This window comes from Coregonus clupeaformis, chromosome 17 (assembly GCF_020615455.1).
Source record: "Coregonus clupeaformis isolate EN_2021a chromosome 17, ASM2061545v1, whole genome shotgun sequence".
NCBI classification, from domain to species: Eukaryota; Metazoa; Chordata; class Actinopteri; order Salmoniformes; family Salmonidae; genus Coregonus; species Coregonus clupeaformis.
Window position 1 is genome coordinate 42895880 of NC_059208.1, and position 18330 is coordinate 42914209.

General features: G+C 43.8%; 2 protein-coding genes across 3 annotated transcripts; one reads left to right on the forward strand and one right to left on the reverse strand.

Annotated features, from left to right (window-relative positions):
* The first annotated feature begins 894 nt into the window (after positions 1–894).
* On the forward strand, positions 895–5514 carry LOC121586454 (zinc finger and BTB domain-containing protein 22-like). The gene is made up of 4 exons (XM_041903145.2): positions 895–1082; positions 1808–2040; positions 2248–3147; positions 3288–5514. The coding sequence occupies exons 2-4, from the start codon at positions 1813–1815 to the stop codon at positions 4245–4247; spliced, it is 2088 nt and encodes a 695-aa protein (XP_041759079.2). The 5' UTR covers positions 895–1082; positions 1808–1812; the 3' UTR covers positions 4248–5514.
* A 2971-nt stretch (positions 5515–8485) lies between these two features.
* Positions 8486–16144, reverse strand: daxx (death-domain associated protein). 2 transcript variants are annotated; one of them, XM_041903147.2, is made up of 11 exons: positions 16046–16144; positions 14197–14450; positions 13382–13750; positions 13028–13159; positions 12711–12827; positions 12131–12362; positions 11247–11416; positions 10894–11056; positions 10155–10749; positions 9911–10004; positions 8486–9659 (listed from the first exon to the last, which is right to left on the reverse strand). In XM_041903147.2, the coding sequence occupies exons 2-11, from the start codon at positions 14428–14430 to the stop codon at positions 9600–9602; spliced, it is 2166 nt and encodes a 721-aa protein (XP_041759081.2). In that variant the 5' UTR covers positions 14431–14450; positions 16046–16144; the 3' UTR covers positions 8486–9599. The 2 variants fall into 2 exon arrangements, with proteins under 2 accessions (XP_041759081.2, XP_041759080.2); XM_041903146.2 differs by lacking the exon at positions 16046–16144 and adding an exon at positions 15250–15389.
* Between the last annotated feature and the right edge of the window lie 2186 nt (positions 16145–18330).

Consider the following 18330-nt stretch of genomic DNA (forward strand, 5'->3'; position numbering starts at 1 on the left):
CATGTTGACTGCAGGAATGTCCACCAGAGCTGTTGCCAGGGAATTTAATTTTCATTTTTCTATCATAAGCCACCTCCAACATCGTTTTAGAGAATTTGGCAGTACATCCAACCGGCCAGGTCATGTGGGCAAGTGGCTTGCTGATGTCAATGTTGTGAACAGAGGGCCCCGTGGTGGTGGGGTTATGGTATGGGCAGGCATAAACTATGGACAACAAACATAATTGCATTTTATTGATGGCAATTTGAATGCATCAAATCCTGAGGCCCATTGTCTTGCCATTCATCTGCCGCTATCACCTCATGTTTCAGCATGATAATGCACGGCCCCTGTACACAATTCCTGAACGCTAAAAATGTCCCAGTTCTTCCATGGCCTGCATACTCACCAGATATGTCACCCATAGACTATGTTTGGGATTCTCTGGATTGACGTGTACGACAGTGTGTTCCAGTTCCCGCCAAATCCAGCAATTTCGCACAACCATTGAAGAGGAGTGGGATAACGTTCCACAGGCCACAAGCAACAGCCTGATCAAGTCTATGCATAGGAGATGTGTCATGCTGCATGAGGCAAATGGTCACACCAGATACTGACGGATTTTATGATCCAAGCTCCTGTTTTTTTTTAAAGGTATCTGGGACCAACAGATGCATATCTGTATTCCCAGGCATGTGAAATCTATAGTTTTAGGGCCTAACGAATTTATTTGACTGATTTCCTTGAACTGTAACACGCATGTTGCGTTTATATTTTTGTCCAGTATACATTAGGTTAAATTAACTAACCTATTTTTTTTTTTTTTTACCACTTTCACTAAACGCCACAAGAGGTCGTATTAGCTTGGTTGCTATGCCACCTCCAGTGTCTAGTCGGTAGTCGAGACAACCCTGCTACTTTTTTAGTGGTCTGGTCTGTATGTCTGGCATTTCGTCAAAGGCAGCGCATGACGTTGTATGCAAAACATGATGGGAAACAAATCATACCTTCGGAAATGTATATGTAAACAACGGAGAGAGGGTAGCTTTCCGGGATAGAGTCTGGCTTTTCATAATTGTTTCAAAGGTGCACATTCTAAAACGGTAAGTTGTGTTTAGCTTGCTAGCTAGATACATTTTAGCAAGCTAACGTGAGCTAGTTACCAGTAGACAGACATTGAAGGCAGTTTATAGTTGTAGCTAAATGATGTTCTCATGATTAAGAGCTTGAAACTACCTATGCTTTGTAACACTGCCTTTTCAACGCATGTCCACCGGCGCAGACTGCTTACACACCAGCTTGTAGCTACTAGCTAGCTAGATTGGCTACAAATGCTAGCTGGTTAGAATTGATTGAATGCAAGCCTGTGCTAACCTAGCTAACTAATTGCATTGCAATCTGTTATTTTGCTATGCTTGTGACAGAATAGAGACTACGTTTATTAATTGGTTACTGACAGTTTCTTTGATTTATAGAACCAATCTGTAGGCTGTAACATTTCCCCAACAAAAAGGTGGTGTCTGTCATTCAGAGAAATTTGAGTCAATTATAATAAAGAATCGGTTATGATTTTTAAAGCTTAGTTTACATTAAAGGAGTCTTGATTGGTTGAGTGGCCACCTAGAGCAATTTCATATTACTGTTTCGGGAATGTGGTTGTACAATTTTTTGTGGTAGGTATTAATAGGCACTAATAAAGGGTTCATCTCATGAAAACTGTTGCCTACTTGTAGGTAAATGAAAGGATATACACCATTCATCCACCACTTCATATAATGTGTCCTCTGATTTATTCTGTCACAAACTTAACTTTCCATCTCTTCAAAAGCCTAGATGCATTCTCTGTCAATGGGGCAGGGCTGTAGCAGCAGCAGCTTAGGTGCTCCCTCTGGCTCGGTGGTTCAGGTGTGCTTCCCCAGCTCCCAGGCGTCTGTACTGGACAGCCTGAACCGGCAGCGTGAGGAGGGCCAGCTCTGTGACCTCTCCATCCAGGTCCAGGGGAAGGTGTTCAACGCCCACCGCTGCGTGCTAGCTGCATCCTCACCCTACTTTCATGACCAGGTGTGTGTCTTGTTCTGCTTGCTGGCGCGTTGCATAGCCAGACTGAACTTAGTTTAACTCTGATAGTGTCTCATGTAGATGGTTTTCGTCCAAGGCCTATTGCACTATGCAACTTGCTGCACTGAAGTGAGAGTTGACATCGATAACTTTGATTCTGTGCATTGGGACGTCGCCAGCCATCATTAACTGTCTCTTCAACCCCACCAGGTGCTCTTGAAGAACATGTCCACCGTCTCCATCCCTGCCGTCATGGACCCGCTGGCGTTCGAGAGCGTCCTGAGCTGCGCCTACACGGGCCAGCTGCGCATGCTCCGCGAAGACATCGTCAACTACCTCACCGTGGGCAGCGTGCTGCAGATGTGGCACATCGTGGACAAGTGCACAGAGCTCCTCAAAGAGGGACGGGTGGTGGGGAGTGGGAGCGCAGCTCAGGGGGTCATTGGGGGAGCGCAGGGGAACCCTGGATGCAGTAGCAGTGAAAGCTCCCTAGGGGCTGTGAGTGCTCAAGCAGGGGGAAGCAACACCCAGCCAGCCGCTCACCCTCCCAGCCGTCCATCCCTGAGTGAGAGCCAGTCTCCCAGCAGCACCAACTACTTCAGCCCCAGAGACGCCAACTTGGGAGGGGGAGCGGCGGCAGCTGGAGCTGCAGGGCAGGAAGGCGTGAACGCCACTCCCAGCTACTGCACCCCTTCTGGGGCCGAGGAAGCCTTCCTGATCGAAGAGGAGGATGAAGAAGAGGAAGAAGAGCTCATGTACCATAGGAAGCGAGGGAGCAGCAGGAGGAAACGGACAACCTCTGTCTCGGACCAAGAGGTTGGAGTCAGCGACAGCTTCGGGGTGTCGTCGTACCAAGTCGGGGACGCCTCCCCTCTCCAGAAGCGACCCACCTACAGCCAGCCCAGCATCATGCCCCGGAAGCAGTGGGTGGTGGTGAAGACAGAGAGACCCCAGGACGATGACCTGATCGTGGTGTCAGGGGAGGAAGGGCCAGATGAGGAAGAGGAGAAAGATTTGGAGTTGGAGAGGGAGAGGACATTCAACATATCTAACATCAGGACTCTGTCTGGAGAGCTGAGTAGCAGAGCGGACCATGAGATGGAGACACAGGTTAGTCAAACCCTTGATGCGAAATGTTTGTCTGTGTCTCTGTGTATGTAGCTACTTACCATTCTAACTTATCAGGAGAACAACTGTCAGTTTCTGTATTTTTTTTTATTGTTACCAAACTGAATCACTTTCTCTCATAGATGGATTACTGCCAGTCTTCTGAAGACTACCTCAAGTTTGACAGTGGTTTGATGGACCAGACTCCCCCACAGCACCTTCATGACAGCGCTGGTCAGAGTGGTGGCAGAGCCATCTCTGCCCTACTAGGCCATGTCCAGTCTGCTGCTGCTGCTAGAGCTCAGCTCTTTCCCATAGACATGCAAGGCAACCAGATCCTCATGTACAGCCAATCCTCTTTAGACTCCTCTCAACCCATAGGAATAGGAGGTGGTATGGCTGGGGCACCATTTAAAGGGCCAAACCTGGAGCATGGAGCGGTCCATTTGTCAGCACAGGGGGGTTTGGGCGGTGGCATAGATGGACTGGACGGGGGTGGTGGCGGGAGTTCAGGGAAGGTGTTCATGTGCCACTGTGGAAAGACCTTCACCCACAAGAGCATGCGCGACCGCCACATCAACATGCACCTGGACCTGCGGCCCTTCAACTGCCCGGTCTGCGCCAAGAAGTTCAAGATGAAGCACCACCTGACAGAGCACATGAAGACCCACACGGGGCACAAGCCCTATGACTGCCACGGCTGCGGCAAGAAGTTCATGTGGCGTGACAGCTTCATGCGGCACCGCGCCCACTGCGAGAGACGTAGCGGGGCCGCTGGCAGGAGCGACGATGGGGAAGGGTCCGACCGCACTGATGGCATCTCCCCACAGCACCTCCCTCATCTCCACCTCTCGACCAGCGAGGCCGGTCAAGGTGCCGTTGGTGGCAGAAGTGGGATCTCCGTCTTGTCCCCACATCATTCCAGTACAGGTAGCAGCAGCAATGCTGTCTCTTGCCTGACCATGGCCAGTGCCGGAGCGCACTTAGGGGTAACCTCTCAGAGCATGTTGCAGGGTCAAGGTTCTGTGTTTGGTCTGGGGGTCAGCCAAGGTGGGTGTGAGGAGGAAGTGTGTGAGGTTGGTGATAATGATAGTGTCACTTGACCAAACGGGTGAACACCATTTGAGTGTTTAAGACAAGGGGCTTTGGAGAGGTATTCCAATGACCTCTGGAAAGTGCCCCACTTTGGAAAATGGATATGGACCATTTTACAGTTCAGTGTACTCTTAAATGTCAAGTTTATTCTGTATGACTGTTTTGTGGCACATGCTATGTGTCTAGTAAGAAAACCAAAAATCAAGAGACAATGACTCACCAACAACACCTTTGGCAAAATGTAAACTAGAAATAGAGAGGAAAGTTGCTGTTGTAAGTGATGTGTTCTAATAATATTATAAGCCTTTTTCTGCCAGAGAATGAGTGCATTTCAAGTAAAAGTGTCTGTGAAGAAGACCCCTGCAGTACTGCCATTTTGTTTCACAGGATGTCCTTCCACACGGGTGATGTGTTCACTGTCCAATTCCAGTGCTATGGTACAGTATTATTGTAAATATATCCTATTATATCAGTTACTAATCTGCTACCATTATGATAGGTGCAAAGCTATACAGTGTATAGTGTGTTTACAAGTGATCCTCATTAACATTGATTGTAGTCTACAAAGCATTAGTCTGAGAATTGGGTTACTTACAGATCATTCTTTAATCAAACTGCCAAATTCCAATGCATGCCTTGAGAGACAGAGTACTATTAACAGTAGGGTGGCTAAACAAAGCAGTATCCACCATGATTATGTATGTTTTTACCAAGGTTTTACCTTCTATGAAGGTTGTGGCTATGATATTTTTATTCAGGAGAAAAACTTGTCTAGAGTTAAGAGAAAGACCTGTTGCTTTTAGTGTTTGTGTGCTTATCTGTTAAATCATGTGGTAGAATGTGTCTCATGATTGCAGCAGTTGAGGAAATTGCATTTGAAGTGAGCTTAAACTAATAGTGTATATAATGAAATATATTTATGTTTAGATAGTTCAATATTCCCTATTTGATAACTCTATGTAACACTAATTTATATACTTAATTTGACTGCCTTAATATAACATACAGTGGGCGAAGGGTCTGGAAATATTGACACCCTTGATAAAAATGACTGTATAAAATAAATTTAAATACTGAGCTATATTGTATGCAAAAAAAAAAGGGCAAATATTATTTTATACTAATACAATTGCTCGGAGAAAGATTTTGTTTAACAAGTAATATTTTTCTTCTAAGAAAGGTAGGGGTAAAATTATTGACATCCCTGTTTTCAATACCTTGCGAGGATAACTGCACTGAGCCTTTTTCTAAAATGTTTTATGAGATTGGAGAACATTGATATCCTTTGTCTGCGCTTATGAACTGCCCTTTTCAATTCAAACCACAGGTTTTCAATGGGTTTCAAATCCGGAGACTGGGGGTTGACTAAGGTCAACGTGGCATCATGAACTTGACCCAGTACCAGGACATTTTAGCCAAGAACCTGGTTGCCTCTGCCATGAGGAGGAAACTTCGCCTCAAGTGGATCTTCCAGTGAGACAATAACCCCAAGCACACATCAAAATCCACAAATAAATTGTTAATTGACCACAAAATCTACTTTTTGCAATGGCCATCTGTCTCCAGACTTGAAACCCATTGAAAACCTGTGGTTTGAATTGAAAAGGGCAGTTCATAAGCACAGACGAAGGATATCAAGGATCTGGAAAGATTCTTTATGGAGGAATGGTCTAAGATCCCTTCCAATGTGTTCTCCAATCTCATAAAACATTTTAGAAAAAGGCTCAATGCCATTATCCTCACAAGGTTGTCCATTTTTACCCCTACCTTTGAGGGGAAAAAAAGTTTTACTCGTTAAACAAAATCTATTTCTCTGAGCAATTGTATTAGCATATAATATAGCTCGGTATTTGAATTATTTTATACAGTCATTTTTGCTCATCTTTATCAAGGGTGTCAATTTCAAACCCCACTGTATATAGAGATAAAGTGCTTTTGGTCAATAGTGAGTTTCGTATTGACTCCCTCCTCTTAATACTCAAGTTGGCTGCTATTTGTGTGATATTGAAAGGGAATTCCATTGACTGTATCAAGTTTTTACAGTATGGTTTCAATAGAGGACTGTTCAATAACTTGCCTGGCTGCATTTCATAGCATTTATGTCACATAATCACAGGATCACAACTTCATGTAGCACTTTTTCATCAGTTGATCTCAAAGTTTGTACCATTGTATGAGGCTTAACAGCCAGTATCCAGTTGTCATCTTTATGGCCGGACAAATATATTTTTTCATAAAGGGAATATTGTGAGGGAAAATGTAGAAAGCTTGTAGCTACTGCAAACTAGGTCTGAAATATACTGTTATGTGTAACTTCTGAATAGTGCATATTTTGGGTTACATATTATTTGATATTGAACACATGATTGTTGTTGCACATGCGTGTGGAACCGGAGTTGTTGCCTAATGCTTTGATCACATCTACAGCATCATTGCGCAAAATGTTACGCAGCATCATCTGGATATGTGTGCAACAAAAGTTCAACATTCACCTTCTACCATTTCTGTCAAGCCGTCTACGCATACAATTTGTTGCATACGTTCGATAAATCCAACGTATGCACCACACAGAACGCACTGCCTCTGCAATGATGCAAGGCAAACAGGCGTTTCATTGGAAATGATTGTACTTCTGGTGTACCAAAACATGTCTTTCTTAGACATTGTTACTGTAGGCTAAGTACATTAATGTTATCATCTTTACTAATCTGTATCAAAGGGCAAAATAAAACAATACCTGGTGCAATTTAGCAAGCTGTGCCTTGTGCTTGTGTCAATGTGTGATCTATGTTAAAAAACTTTTCTTAAAGCCCTTCAGTTGTCTTTATACAGTCTTATACTAAGCTGGCCCCTCCCTAGATTTTGTGTTGAACGCTCGTCAACAAAGCTTTTTTAGTGGCCAGCAAGCTTTCTCTGCCCTTAACCTTGTTCTGAACACCTCCAAAACAAAAGGTTGTGGTTCGGTAAGAAGAATGCCCTCCCACCCACACCAGTGTGATTACTACCTCAGTTTAGAGCTTGAGGTAGTCACCTCATACAAGTACTTGGGAGTATGGCTAGATGATACTGTCCTTCTCTCAGCACATATCCAAGCTGAAGGCTAAGGTTAAATCTAGACTTGGTTTCCTCTATCGTAATCGCTCCTCTTTCACCCCAACTGCCAAACTAACCCTGATTCAGATGACCCTCCTACCCATGCTAGATTACGGAGACGTAATTTATAGATCAGCAGGTAAAGGTGCTCTCGAGCAGATAGATGTTCTTTACCATTCGGCCATCCGATTTGCCACCAATGCTTCTTATAGGACACATCACTGCATTCTATACGCCTCTGTAAACTGTCCGTCTCTGTATACCCAACGCAAGACCCACTGGTTAATGCTTATTTATAAAACCCTCTTAGGCCTCACTCCCCTCTGAGATACCTACTGCAGCCCTCATCCTCCACATACAACACCCGTTCTGTCAGTCACATTCTGTTAAAGGTCCCCAAAGCACACACATCCCTGGGTTGCTCCTCTTCTCAGTTCAATGCAGCTAGCGACTGGAACGAGCTGCAAAAAAGACTCAAATCTACATTCAGACTGTCATGGACACTTACTGCCACGTGTAGCTGCTTTGCGTGATGTGTTGCCTCTACCTTAAAGTCCTTGTGTTTGCACCATGTGTTGCTACCATGTTGTGTTGTTGCCATGTGTTGTCATCTTAGGTCTCTCTTTATGTAGTGTTGTCTCTTGTCGTGATATGTTTTGTCCTACATTTTTAATCCTCCATCCCCACAGGAGGCCTTCTGCCTCTTGGTAGGCCGTTATTGTAAATAAGAATTTGTTCTTAATTGGACTTAATTGGAAGTTCAATAAAGGTTCAATAAAATAAAGTGTTCCGTTAATTTCTGTAACCTGTTTTTGCATTTGTCACTTCTTGTTTTCCAAATGTACAATTCATGTTTTACTTTACCTTCTCCTATGCCTTTACCCACAAAACACTTGGGGAGTGTTCAGCTGGACAACGTTTTGGAACGTTCAGATAGAAATATGGTATGTAGAACAAACATGCATCTCTGACATGTAGAATAAGTAATAATGTTGGCTCTATTCGTGGCATATCTATCTGCCATGTTCAACAACGTTGGGCAACTGAACGTGGCCCTGGTGGAATGGCAATTTATAAAAGTGGTTCTTAAATAAATTATGTTAAAAGGACAACTTACCTAATTGCTTTAATGACGAGATTTACCACAAAGCACTAATTTATTATCAACGTTTATTTAAAGGAAATGTGATCTTTGCTTCTCAGTGTACTAAAAGGAAAATTAGATAACAATTAAGAGGCCTTCCTCTGTAATCTTATTGAATTGGTCAAAACATCGGAATCCAATCAAAGCTTCTTAGGGAGGTTTGAAAAATAATGAGTCTGATTAATCATTACCACTGTTTGCAGTCTCAGGCAAGAGGCGTTATGAACGTTCCTTTGATGCAAACCAACCCAAACACCAACCAGCTTACTACATGCTGAGATTGACTTCCCCTACAACAATACCCATCAGCCTGAACACACCTATTTCTGCAAAGTCAATGTGAACATTTCTTCAGGGAGTTATGCCTGCATAAAGTAGGACACTGCACTACATTTCACGTTAATGCAAAGCTGTACCTGGCCGTTTAGATCAATGCATCTGCTCAATTGTGTTCGTTTGGCATCTTGAACACAAATTGATGGCCAGTCTGCCACCTAGTTATGCTTGCATATTACTTGGGCGAAATAGCGGTGTTCAGGCCATTAGGTTGCACTATGTGGACACAGCAACACCAACCATACAACAAATGATCCATGATTGCCCTGACAAAGTTGATGTGTAGATCCTGTATTGGCTCTGTATAAATCTTAAGATACAGTACTCCTGTGTTCAGCTGGTTCATCTTCTATTGCCAGCATTCTAGAATACTAACACAGACACGCATTCATTCACCCACCCAAAATAATTGACAAAAAAATAAACGGGTAAAATAATATCTAATTGAACTCATTTTTACAGCTAAAATACAAAAATAACCTGACGTGATGCTGCTCCCTCCTCACACAATCCAGACGCTGGGCAAAAATTGGCATATAAATACAAAATGTAAACATTGGTGGTAAACTACCACATCCATCGCCAGTTTCACTCTGTAATGAAAAGTTTGCTCTCTCCCGTCTGAAAATGTGTGCATTTTCAAGAGTTCACATTAGCAGGCACTGGTTTGGAAGTCAAGAGGCAGTGATGGGATGGCCTGGTCCCAGATCAGTTTGTGCAGCATAAACAGACCTGGTTCCAGGCTAGCAATGGGAAGCCTGGACACCCGGTAGGGTGGGGGCAGAGGTCATTCCGAGTCCGATAGGACGATCACTTCGTCCGGGTCACACTGGGTGGCCACGTTGACCTGAAAATGACACAAAATGGAAGTTGGTAAGAGGTTTGCATACTGTACACAAGTGACTACGCCACAAACATTTTTGGTGATATGTCATGGCAGCGGAGCTAGAGCACGACACACACAGAGGTGACAGATGTTTGGGGGTTTTAGAGGGGTGAGACATGTTTCAGTGCAAGGGTATGATATGCTGAGCATAAGTGGGGGAAAATGTATAGTGCCGTGATACTTAAACATCAGCAATCATCATTTACTCTCACCTTGTTTTTCTTGGGAGGCGGGGTGGACTGGGAACTGGTGACCATCTCCTGGGTGGGAGTGTCTGCCCTGGTGGAGTCCGCCTGCAGGGGGCTCCTGGTTACCACACCAATGTCCAGAGGGAAGTCACGGTCACGGCAGATGGAGAGAGAGCTAATTCATTAATTCAAGTCTCCACATTTGAAGATGGATAGGTATGTTCCATGGATTTTTTTTACATCATTCATTTGGGTGCTACAGCCTTACCTCCCATTGTGGTGCCTTAGACCTCCGTTGTGAGTCTTCCTGGAGTCCACCTCTTCTTTCCTCTTTCTCTTCCTGCTTCTGGAGATTTTGGGACTGGGTGGCCGGGGGCTGCAATTCGCTGACCTCGTCTCAATGATGACCGTGCAGGAGTCCTCATTGGTCGAAATCAGCACCGGTGACGGCGGCAAAGAGACCTGATTTGCCGCCATGGGGGAGGCTGAGGAGTCCTTAGTTTCCACACTTGTGCTTACAGATACTGCTGAAACGTGATTGGAGGAAACAATGTTTTCCTTTGTCAGGTTGGTATTGGATGATTCGTTCCCCTTGTCTACCTCCATCGCCTCTGATTGGCTGGGGCTGTCTGTGGGGGATTCGTTGACTAAGGAGGAGATCCGTGGGGTGTCACCCCGGGAGACGGGGCTGGTTCCTCTCATCACAGAGTCTTTGTCCTCCTCAGCATTCTCTTCTTCCTCTCCTCCATCCTGGTCTCCGTCACTCCCACCATCCACCTCGTTCTCACTCTCGTTTGCTGCCTCTACCTCATTGTTGTCCTCCTCCTCCTCATCATCATCATCATCATCATCATCATCATCCTCTGAAAAAAAAGAAAACCCAAATCAGTTGAAACCAGATTTTTTATTTGATTTCTCCATGTTGTCGCCAAAACCCAGGATAAACCGGGTTCAAACACTGAATTTGAGAAAGGTGCTGTGTAAATGCTAATTATTATCCTCATCACCTGGCCCTGCTTGTGATTTGCTGGCCTGGATCTCCTCCTCGATGTCTGGATCGGACGACTCGTCATCTTCATCATCCTCTTCCTCAGCTTGTTCCTCACCATCCTCTCCCTTCTTCAGGGGATTGTCATCGGCTGTGGTGGCCTCCAGCTCAGATGACTGACCCTTCCATTGACACACACACAGAAAAGACAGACAGTGAGTGGTGACAGATACAGTAATTTTATGTAAATAAATACCATGTATTTTCAAAGCAGATGTGGAAAAGCTTTGGCTGATTATAACAGGTGAGAATTACACAAAATTGTTCAATCTCCAGTCATTTCAAAAATTAAATTGTCTCCTTCAAACCTACCTCTTTCTTCTGCCTCTCTCTCTCTATCCGTTTACTCCTCTCCTCCTCCTCCGTGTCGTCCTGCTTCAGGGCGTATTTGGAGATGACCTGCTCCAGGCTGGAGAGAGCCACCTCCCGGTTAGAGCGCAGCTTACGGGCCAACGTGGGGTCCAACAGGGCAGGGTCAGTGGCTGGTAAGAGCGGGGAAAATGAAAGATGGGGAAAAAAGAGGAAGTGTGAGAGTTAGTGACTTCGTAGTCAATTTTCCTAAATAGTTTCCACACGTTCGACCTGATATCCACAAAGCAGCATACTGGTGTCACTGTGTAATTGTGTCAATTACCAGGTTTTCACAGCTTGGTGAAGTGTGTAATAGTGATTGGGGGGGTATGGGGAGGGGGGGGTAGTTACATATCGGGATATTATTTTTGACGATATTTGTATCATTTTGACAATATCGCAATATTATTTTTGCACTAGTTTGCTGCACCTGCACCAAAACTCCAGTATGTTTCCTTCATAGCTTGTTCTCCATATTATTTTTAAATAGGGAGCAAATTTATTTTCAGCACTTTTATTTCCATGACTGATCAAAACTTGTTCTAATGGCTCTCTCTTGTCCCTCTGCAGCAGACATATGGTGAGCAATATGTTTGGAACATTGAATCGCAATAAAATCACAGTATTGAATCGCAATACATATAGAATTGTGAGAATCACAATACATATCGTATCGGCACCTCAGTATGGTGATAATAATGTATCATGTCGTGAGGTCCATGGCAATTCCAAGCCCTAGTGTCTAATTTCTCTTTATTCTTACACACAGAAAGACAGACGTCAGACAGACGGAAACACACAGCTCCAACCAGGAATATAGAGGTGTGTGTTCTACGTTCTCTTACCTGGTTTGTAGAGGTCTGTGAGATGCGAGCCGAAGTTGTAGACCATGTCAAGGTGGCGTCTCTCCTGCAGGCGGTTGCCAGTCTCGCGGAAGGCATCCTGAGCAATCTGGGTCAGCTGCTTCCTGCTGAGGTTGAGGCCGTGGCGCTCGTTGGCCCGACGGATATGCTGCAGGATGTCTGTGTAGTCGGGTGGATTCAGCTGGGCCTCGGGACTGTTGATGAAACGCTCAATCTGCGGGTGGGAGTGGAAGAGCAGGATGAGGAGGGGTCAGAGTGTTCTGGATCATCATGAGCAAAACACAAAAGGACAGCCAAATCAATTGCTAGGAACACAAGCATTTCGCTACACCCGCAATAACATCGGCTAAATATGTGTATGCGAACAATAACATTTGATTTAGATTTGAATGTTTTGTTATTGTTTTCATGCATTTATTACCTATTTATTCCTTGATTTCGCTCATACTGGGGTTAGATTTAAATTTCATCCATAGTCTATATAACATAAATAAGCAGTGGTCAAAAAGCATTGGTTTGTCAATAAACAATGAGTTGGTTGATTATGTCATGTGTTAGTTACCTTTCTGTTGACCTCAGGGTAGCGTGTCCCATTGTATTGGATCCTCTGCTCGATCACTCTGCCTGTCAGACTGCTGCAGCCCTTCAGCTCACAGAGCTTATCATAGATCTTCATCATCTGTGAGAGAGAGAGAAAGAGAGAGAAAGGAGAGGTTTTCAGTGGCTCAAAAAACATGATACTTCTATCTATCAAAGTCATGTACAGTTAACAAATTTAGTATGTGGCTCATGCAGGAATCAAACCCACAGCTCTGGTGTTACAAGCGTCACACCCCAACCAACTGAGCCATTGGAACCAATAGGCCTTGGTGTGCTGACCTTGCGTTTGAGCTTGTGCTCCTGGATGTAGCTGGAGTCCTCCTCCTCCAGCTCATTGACACTCAGCTCCTTCTCCTGCAGCCGCCGGATCTCATCATTGTACATCTTCAGCAGGTTCTCCAGGTATGCAATCTGAGAGAGAGCGAGAGGAGAGAGAGAAGAGAGCAAGAGCGAGAGATGAAGATATGCCTGGCACATTCCTCCTTATGATGATGAACTATCTGATGCAAAATATTACAGTAATCTACACCAAATTCAATGATTTTAAACCCAAGTGCACACTTTGGGCAGAGGAGGAAGGGGGATAAAGCTATAGAGAAGTCATGGACACTGTCCATTCTTGGTGCTGCTGACCTGTCTCCGGGAAGCCTTCTTCATCTTCTTCTCCTTCTCTTCCTCCTCCTCCTCCTGCTGCCCCGAGGTAGACGGTAGCTCCTCCTTCGGTGCCTCCTCTTCCATCGCCTTCTTCTCCCCGGCGGTAGGCTTCACCTTCAAGACAGTCTGCCTCCTCTTGTCTGAGTGCTGTTTGAGGACGGTGCACAGCTCGTTGATGTAGACAAAGGTCTTGGTGCGGCGGGCCTGGGCGCGTGTCAGGCAGCGGCCCAGCGTGTTGCGGAACTCCACCGAGGCCAGGAAGTCCGGTGAGGCCTTGGAGTGCTTGGCGTGCAAGAAGGTCATGACCTCGGGGCAGTCCTGCGTGTGGGCCGAGCAGTACTCTACAAACTGAACAAAGCGATGGAGGGGAGTGAACGAGGGAGAAGGGTTTAGAAGAGTGTTCTTCAATCTTTGCACTGGGAGGGGGGGGGACACAGGGTTGGTGCAGACTTTTGTTCCAGCTCAATACAAGGGCTTAACGATTAGTGGATTAGTTATAATCAGGTGTGTTAGTGCTGGGATGGAGCAAAAGCCTGCAAAACTATGGGATTTGAAAAACACTGATTAAGAGTGATGTGGGAAGGCCCCAATTCGAAAGGGTCACGCACCAATTCATTATGATTTCAGTGATCTGACATGATCGCGATGGACTAATAGCCTGCAAAGACTCATAGCCACAGCCGTAGTTGTGCTTGCCAGTGTTGCAGCTCCACTGACATATTTGTAGTGTGACTGTACCAAACATCTCCACCATCCATCCATCCATCCATCCATCCATCCATGTACCCTCTTACCTCAGTAAAGAGCTTCTGGTTCTCTGCTTTAAGAACATGGCTTTCTTTCTTCGCCGTGGCGAAAGGAGATTGGGTGATGTGAGTAGGAGCGGGCTGTTGGATTTTAGGGGGAGTACGATGATTGGCTGAGAGTTTAGAGGACGTGGAGGAAGAGGGCTGAGGCCTCTCCTCTTCCTCATCATCATCATCAAGGATTACAATGCTGTCCATCACTGCTGCTGAGGCAACCGCCATCAGAAAGGGACTATTCTTTGCTGAGGGAAGGCAAAAATAACAGTTTCAAAATGATGCCTTGGGAAAATTCAAAAGTAACATACCACTGTTATGCCATCTGAAACATAGGCCTATAGTCTGCTCTGTTCAGTGGCTCATAGCTCAAATAAGGTGGTGTTGGTTTAGTGAGTCTATCCAATACACTACGCCCTTCAAAGTTGTTATATTTATGGTCAACCATTTTAACAATACGAGAATGACACAGGATCAGGCACAAACACCACTGCTACCTATTTTCCATTGTAAACTCCACCCCTGTCCTTTTTCACAAGCACGAATCAAAACAAATATTATAACAACAAACATTGTTTGTACTTTGTAGGCTTATCAACAACGAAAACAGACACGGGCCACCAGTTCATACAGTAACCTTAGCTAGCAAGCTAGGCTAACATCAGGGAACTCTTGCTAACTAGTTAATTACTAAGTATTTATTTGATTAAACGAGATGGAGCTGATTGAAACTTCTGTCAGGAAAATACCACATTTACTAGATTGTTTACTGCAAAAACACTCCAAAAACCATTGTTGTGTTTGTTGTTTCCTTGTTGGCTAGCTAGCTAGCGTGCTAACGTAAGTTAGCAACAAGCTAACGTTAGCTGGCTGGTTAAGAAAGCGCCAACCTCTCTGGGTAAAATGGTAGGGGTATGACAAAGACAACATGTAAACAAATAATTGTACTAGCTTTACGTATGAAATGCAGATGTATATAATATAACTACTGTTTTAAGACAGTGGTTAGACGGTTAGCTATGCACAAAACAATGATAGTCAACTTACGCGCTTGATACCGAAATTTCTCCCCCCGAGGAGCTCGGGAACATTCAAGCCTACCATTGGTTGTTGGCTGATTGTCGCTCAGTAACATCGTCGATCATTGGCTATTCACTTTACTCTAGTTTCACATGTCAGGTGTTTTGTCCAAATTGTCTACATTTGCCGGTGAGCTTTTTTAAAGCTGTATATGTCACTTTTTTGGCGACCCGAACTAATTCACATATAAATGTGCGTTATGGACCTGTCATTCTTCATTGAAAGCAAGTTTAAGAAGTGCTAGATATGTTCTATGTGCTCTATTTCTATGCTTCTCGTTCTTACGTTTTTGAGTCTTTTACTTTCGGTTTTGTACACCAGCTTCAAACAGCTGAAAATACAAACAAAATTGTTATGGAAAATATATTTCACAACGGTTTACAGTAGATGGTAAAATGATTTTCTACACTATACTTGCTTGTTTTATCACATAAACTGAAACTATTAGAATTTTTGCAACCAGGAAATGGCGGAGCGATTTCTGCATAGGGCATTTACCTTAACCAATTTGTTATTTTGTGTTTCTGAGACTCATAAGATAAATATTAATAGCATTAACATAAAAAATAATAATGTGTATTTAATTTGGGATCAGGGATTAGGCGAATACAGTTGCGCTCCTTGCAATTGAGAGTACATCCATATGGTAAAACTAGCCAATAACTCAACTCGACGATTTACGATGGAGTTGAGCAGCGACGAGAGTGGGCTAACTGCACTTGTCACTCTATACTTATAAAAATGTCCATTCTTTCATGCCTACCTTGTGACTATGTTCGTCCTGTGTATCAGCGTTCTTTTATTTGGATGCTGCAAAAAATGAGTGTTTTACGCGACCTCTGCCAAGGGAGCCATTGTTTTAACAGAGAAGGAGCAACCGGTCATTCAACTGTATAACTTTTTGTTTTGGCAGGGGATGCATAGTCTATAAGGCATTTTTTTTTTAAATAAAAAACGATGGATTCAAAATCTAACTGACAACTCTATAACAATCATGAAAAGCACAGAAACACAGTAAGCATTCAATAATGGATATTGATAAAAGTATGGAGTGGTAGTACGTGCTTAAAGTAACTTCCTACTCCATTGAAAAACAGTGGATATGGGGTGCAGTTTGACAGACGTCACATAAAACGGTACTTTTATTTTAAAAAAACGATGGATTACAGCACCAAAGAAAATAACACAGTGACACAGGACAAACATGTACAGGGTAGGCATTAAAGAATGGACATTTTTACAAGTATCGACCGACTGAGGCTTAATGTACACACTCGTCGCTGCTCAACTCCATTGTAAGTCGTGGAGTTGAGTTTAGTCAGCTAGGTTAAAACCAAAGAAAAACCTCAAGTACAGTTGAAGTCGGAAGTTTACATACACCTTAGCCAAATACATTTAAACTCAGTTTTTCACAATTACTGACATTTAATCCTAGTAAGAATTCCCTGTCTTAGGTCAGTTAGGATCACCACTTTATTTTAAGAATGTGAAATGTCAGAATAATAGTAGAGAATGATTTATTTCAGCTTTTATTTCTTTCATCACATTCCCAGTGGGTCAGAAGTTTACATACACTCAATTAGTATTTGGTAGCATTGCCTTTGAATTGTTAAACTTGGGTCAAACATTTCGGGTAGCCTTCCACAAGCTTCCCACAATAAGTTGTGTGAATTTTGGCCCATTCCTCCTGACAGAGCTGGTGTAACTGAGTCAGGTTTGTAGGCCTCCTTGCTCACACACGCTTTTTCAGTTCTGCCCACACATTTTCTATAGGATTGAGGTCAGGGCTTTGTGATGGCCACTCCAATACCTTGACTGTTGTCCTTAAGCCATTTTGCCACAACTTTGGAAGTATGCTTGGGGTCATTGTCCATTTGGGGAAGACCCATTTGCGACCAAGCTTTAACTTCCTGACTGATGTCTTGAGATGTTGCTTCAATATATCCACATAATTTTCCTTCCTCGTGATGCCATCTATTTTGTGAAGTGCACCAGTCCCTCCTGCAGCAAAGCACCCCCACAGCATGATGCTGCCACCCCCGTTCTTCATGGTTGAGATAGTGTTCTTCGGCTTGCAAGCTTTCCCCTTTTCCTCCAAACATAACGATGGTCATTATGGGCAAACAGTTCTATATTTGTTTCATCAGACCAGAGGACATTTCTCCAAAAAGTACGATCTTTGTCCTCATGTGCAGTTGCAAACCGTAGTCTGGCTTTTTTATGGCGGTTTTGGAGCAGTGGCTTCTTCCTTGCTGAGCGGCCTTTCAGGTTATGTCAATATAGGACTCGTTTCACTGTGGATATAGATACTTTGTACCTGTTTCCTCCAGCATCTTCACAAGGTCCTTTGCTGTTGTTCTGGGATTGATTTGCACTTTTCACACCAAAGTATGTTCATCTTTAGGAGACAGAACGCGTCTCCTTCCTGAGCGGTATGACGGCTGCGTGGTCCCATGGTGTTTATACTTGCATACTATTGTTTGTACAGATGAACGTGGTACCTTCAGGCGTTTTGAAATTGCTCCCAAGGATGAACCAGACTTGTGGAGGTCTACCATTTTTTTCTGAGGTCTTGGCTGATTTCTTTTCATTTTCCCATGATGTCAAGCAAAGAGGCACTGAGTTTGAAGGTAGGCCTTGAAATACATCCACAGGTACACCTCCAATTGACTCAAATGATGTCAATTAGCCTATCAGAAGCTTCTAAAGCCATGACATAATTTTCTGGAATTTTCCAAGCTGTTTAAAGGCACAGTCAATTTGGTGTATGTAAACGTCTGACTTACTGGAATAGTGATACACTGAATTATAGGTGAAATAATGTGTCTGTAAACAATTGTTGGAAAAATTACTTGTGTCATGCACAAAGTAGATGTCCTAACCGACTTGCCAAAAGTATAGTTTATTAACAAGACATTTGTGGAGTGGTTGAAAAACGAGTTTTAATGACTCCAACCTAAGTGTATGTAAACTTCCAACTTCAACTGTAAGTCATTTTCATTGTCAAGTTGTGTGGAAGCAGAAGCACCCCTATTCAAAAGATCCTAG

Excerpts from the sequence above, each read along its gene's own strand:
- LOC121586454 (XM_041903145.2), top strand. The coding sequence starts at position 1,813 with ATGCATTCTCTGTCAATGGGGCAGGGCTGTAGCAGCAGCAGCTTAGGT. Across the intron at positions 2,041-2,247 it reads CACCCTACTTTCATGACCAG|GTGCTCTTGAAGAACATGTC; the intron begins GTGTGTGTCTTG and ends CAACCCCACCAG. Across the intron at positions 3,148-3,287 it reads ACCATGAGATGGAGACACAG|ATGGATTACTGCCAGTCTTC; the intron begins GTTAGTCAAACC and ends TTTCTCTCATAG.
- daxx (XM_041903146.2), bottom strand. The coding sequence starts at position 15,337 with ATGTTACTGAGCGACAATCAGCCAACAACCAATGGTAGGCTTGAATGT. Across the intron at positions 13,160-13,381 it reads AGAAGGCTTCCCGGAGACAG|ATTGCATACCTGGAGAACCT; the intron begins GTCAGCAGCACC and ends GCTCTCTCTCAG. Across the intron at positions 10,005-10,154 it reads CTAAGGCACCACAATGGGAG|GAGCCCCCTGCAGGCGGACT; the intron begins GTAAGGCTGTAG and ends TGTGGTAACCAG.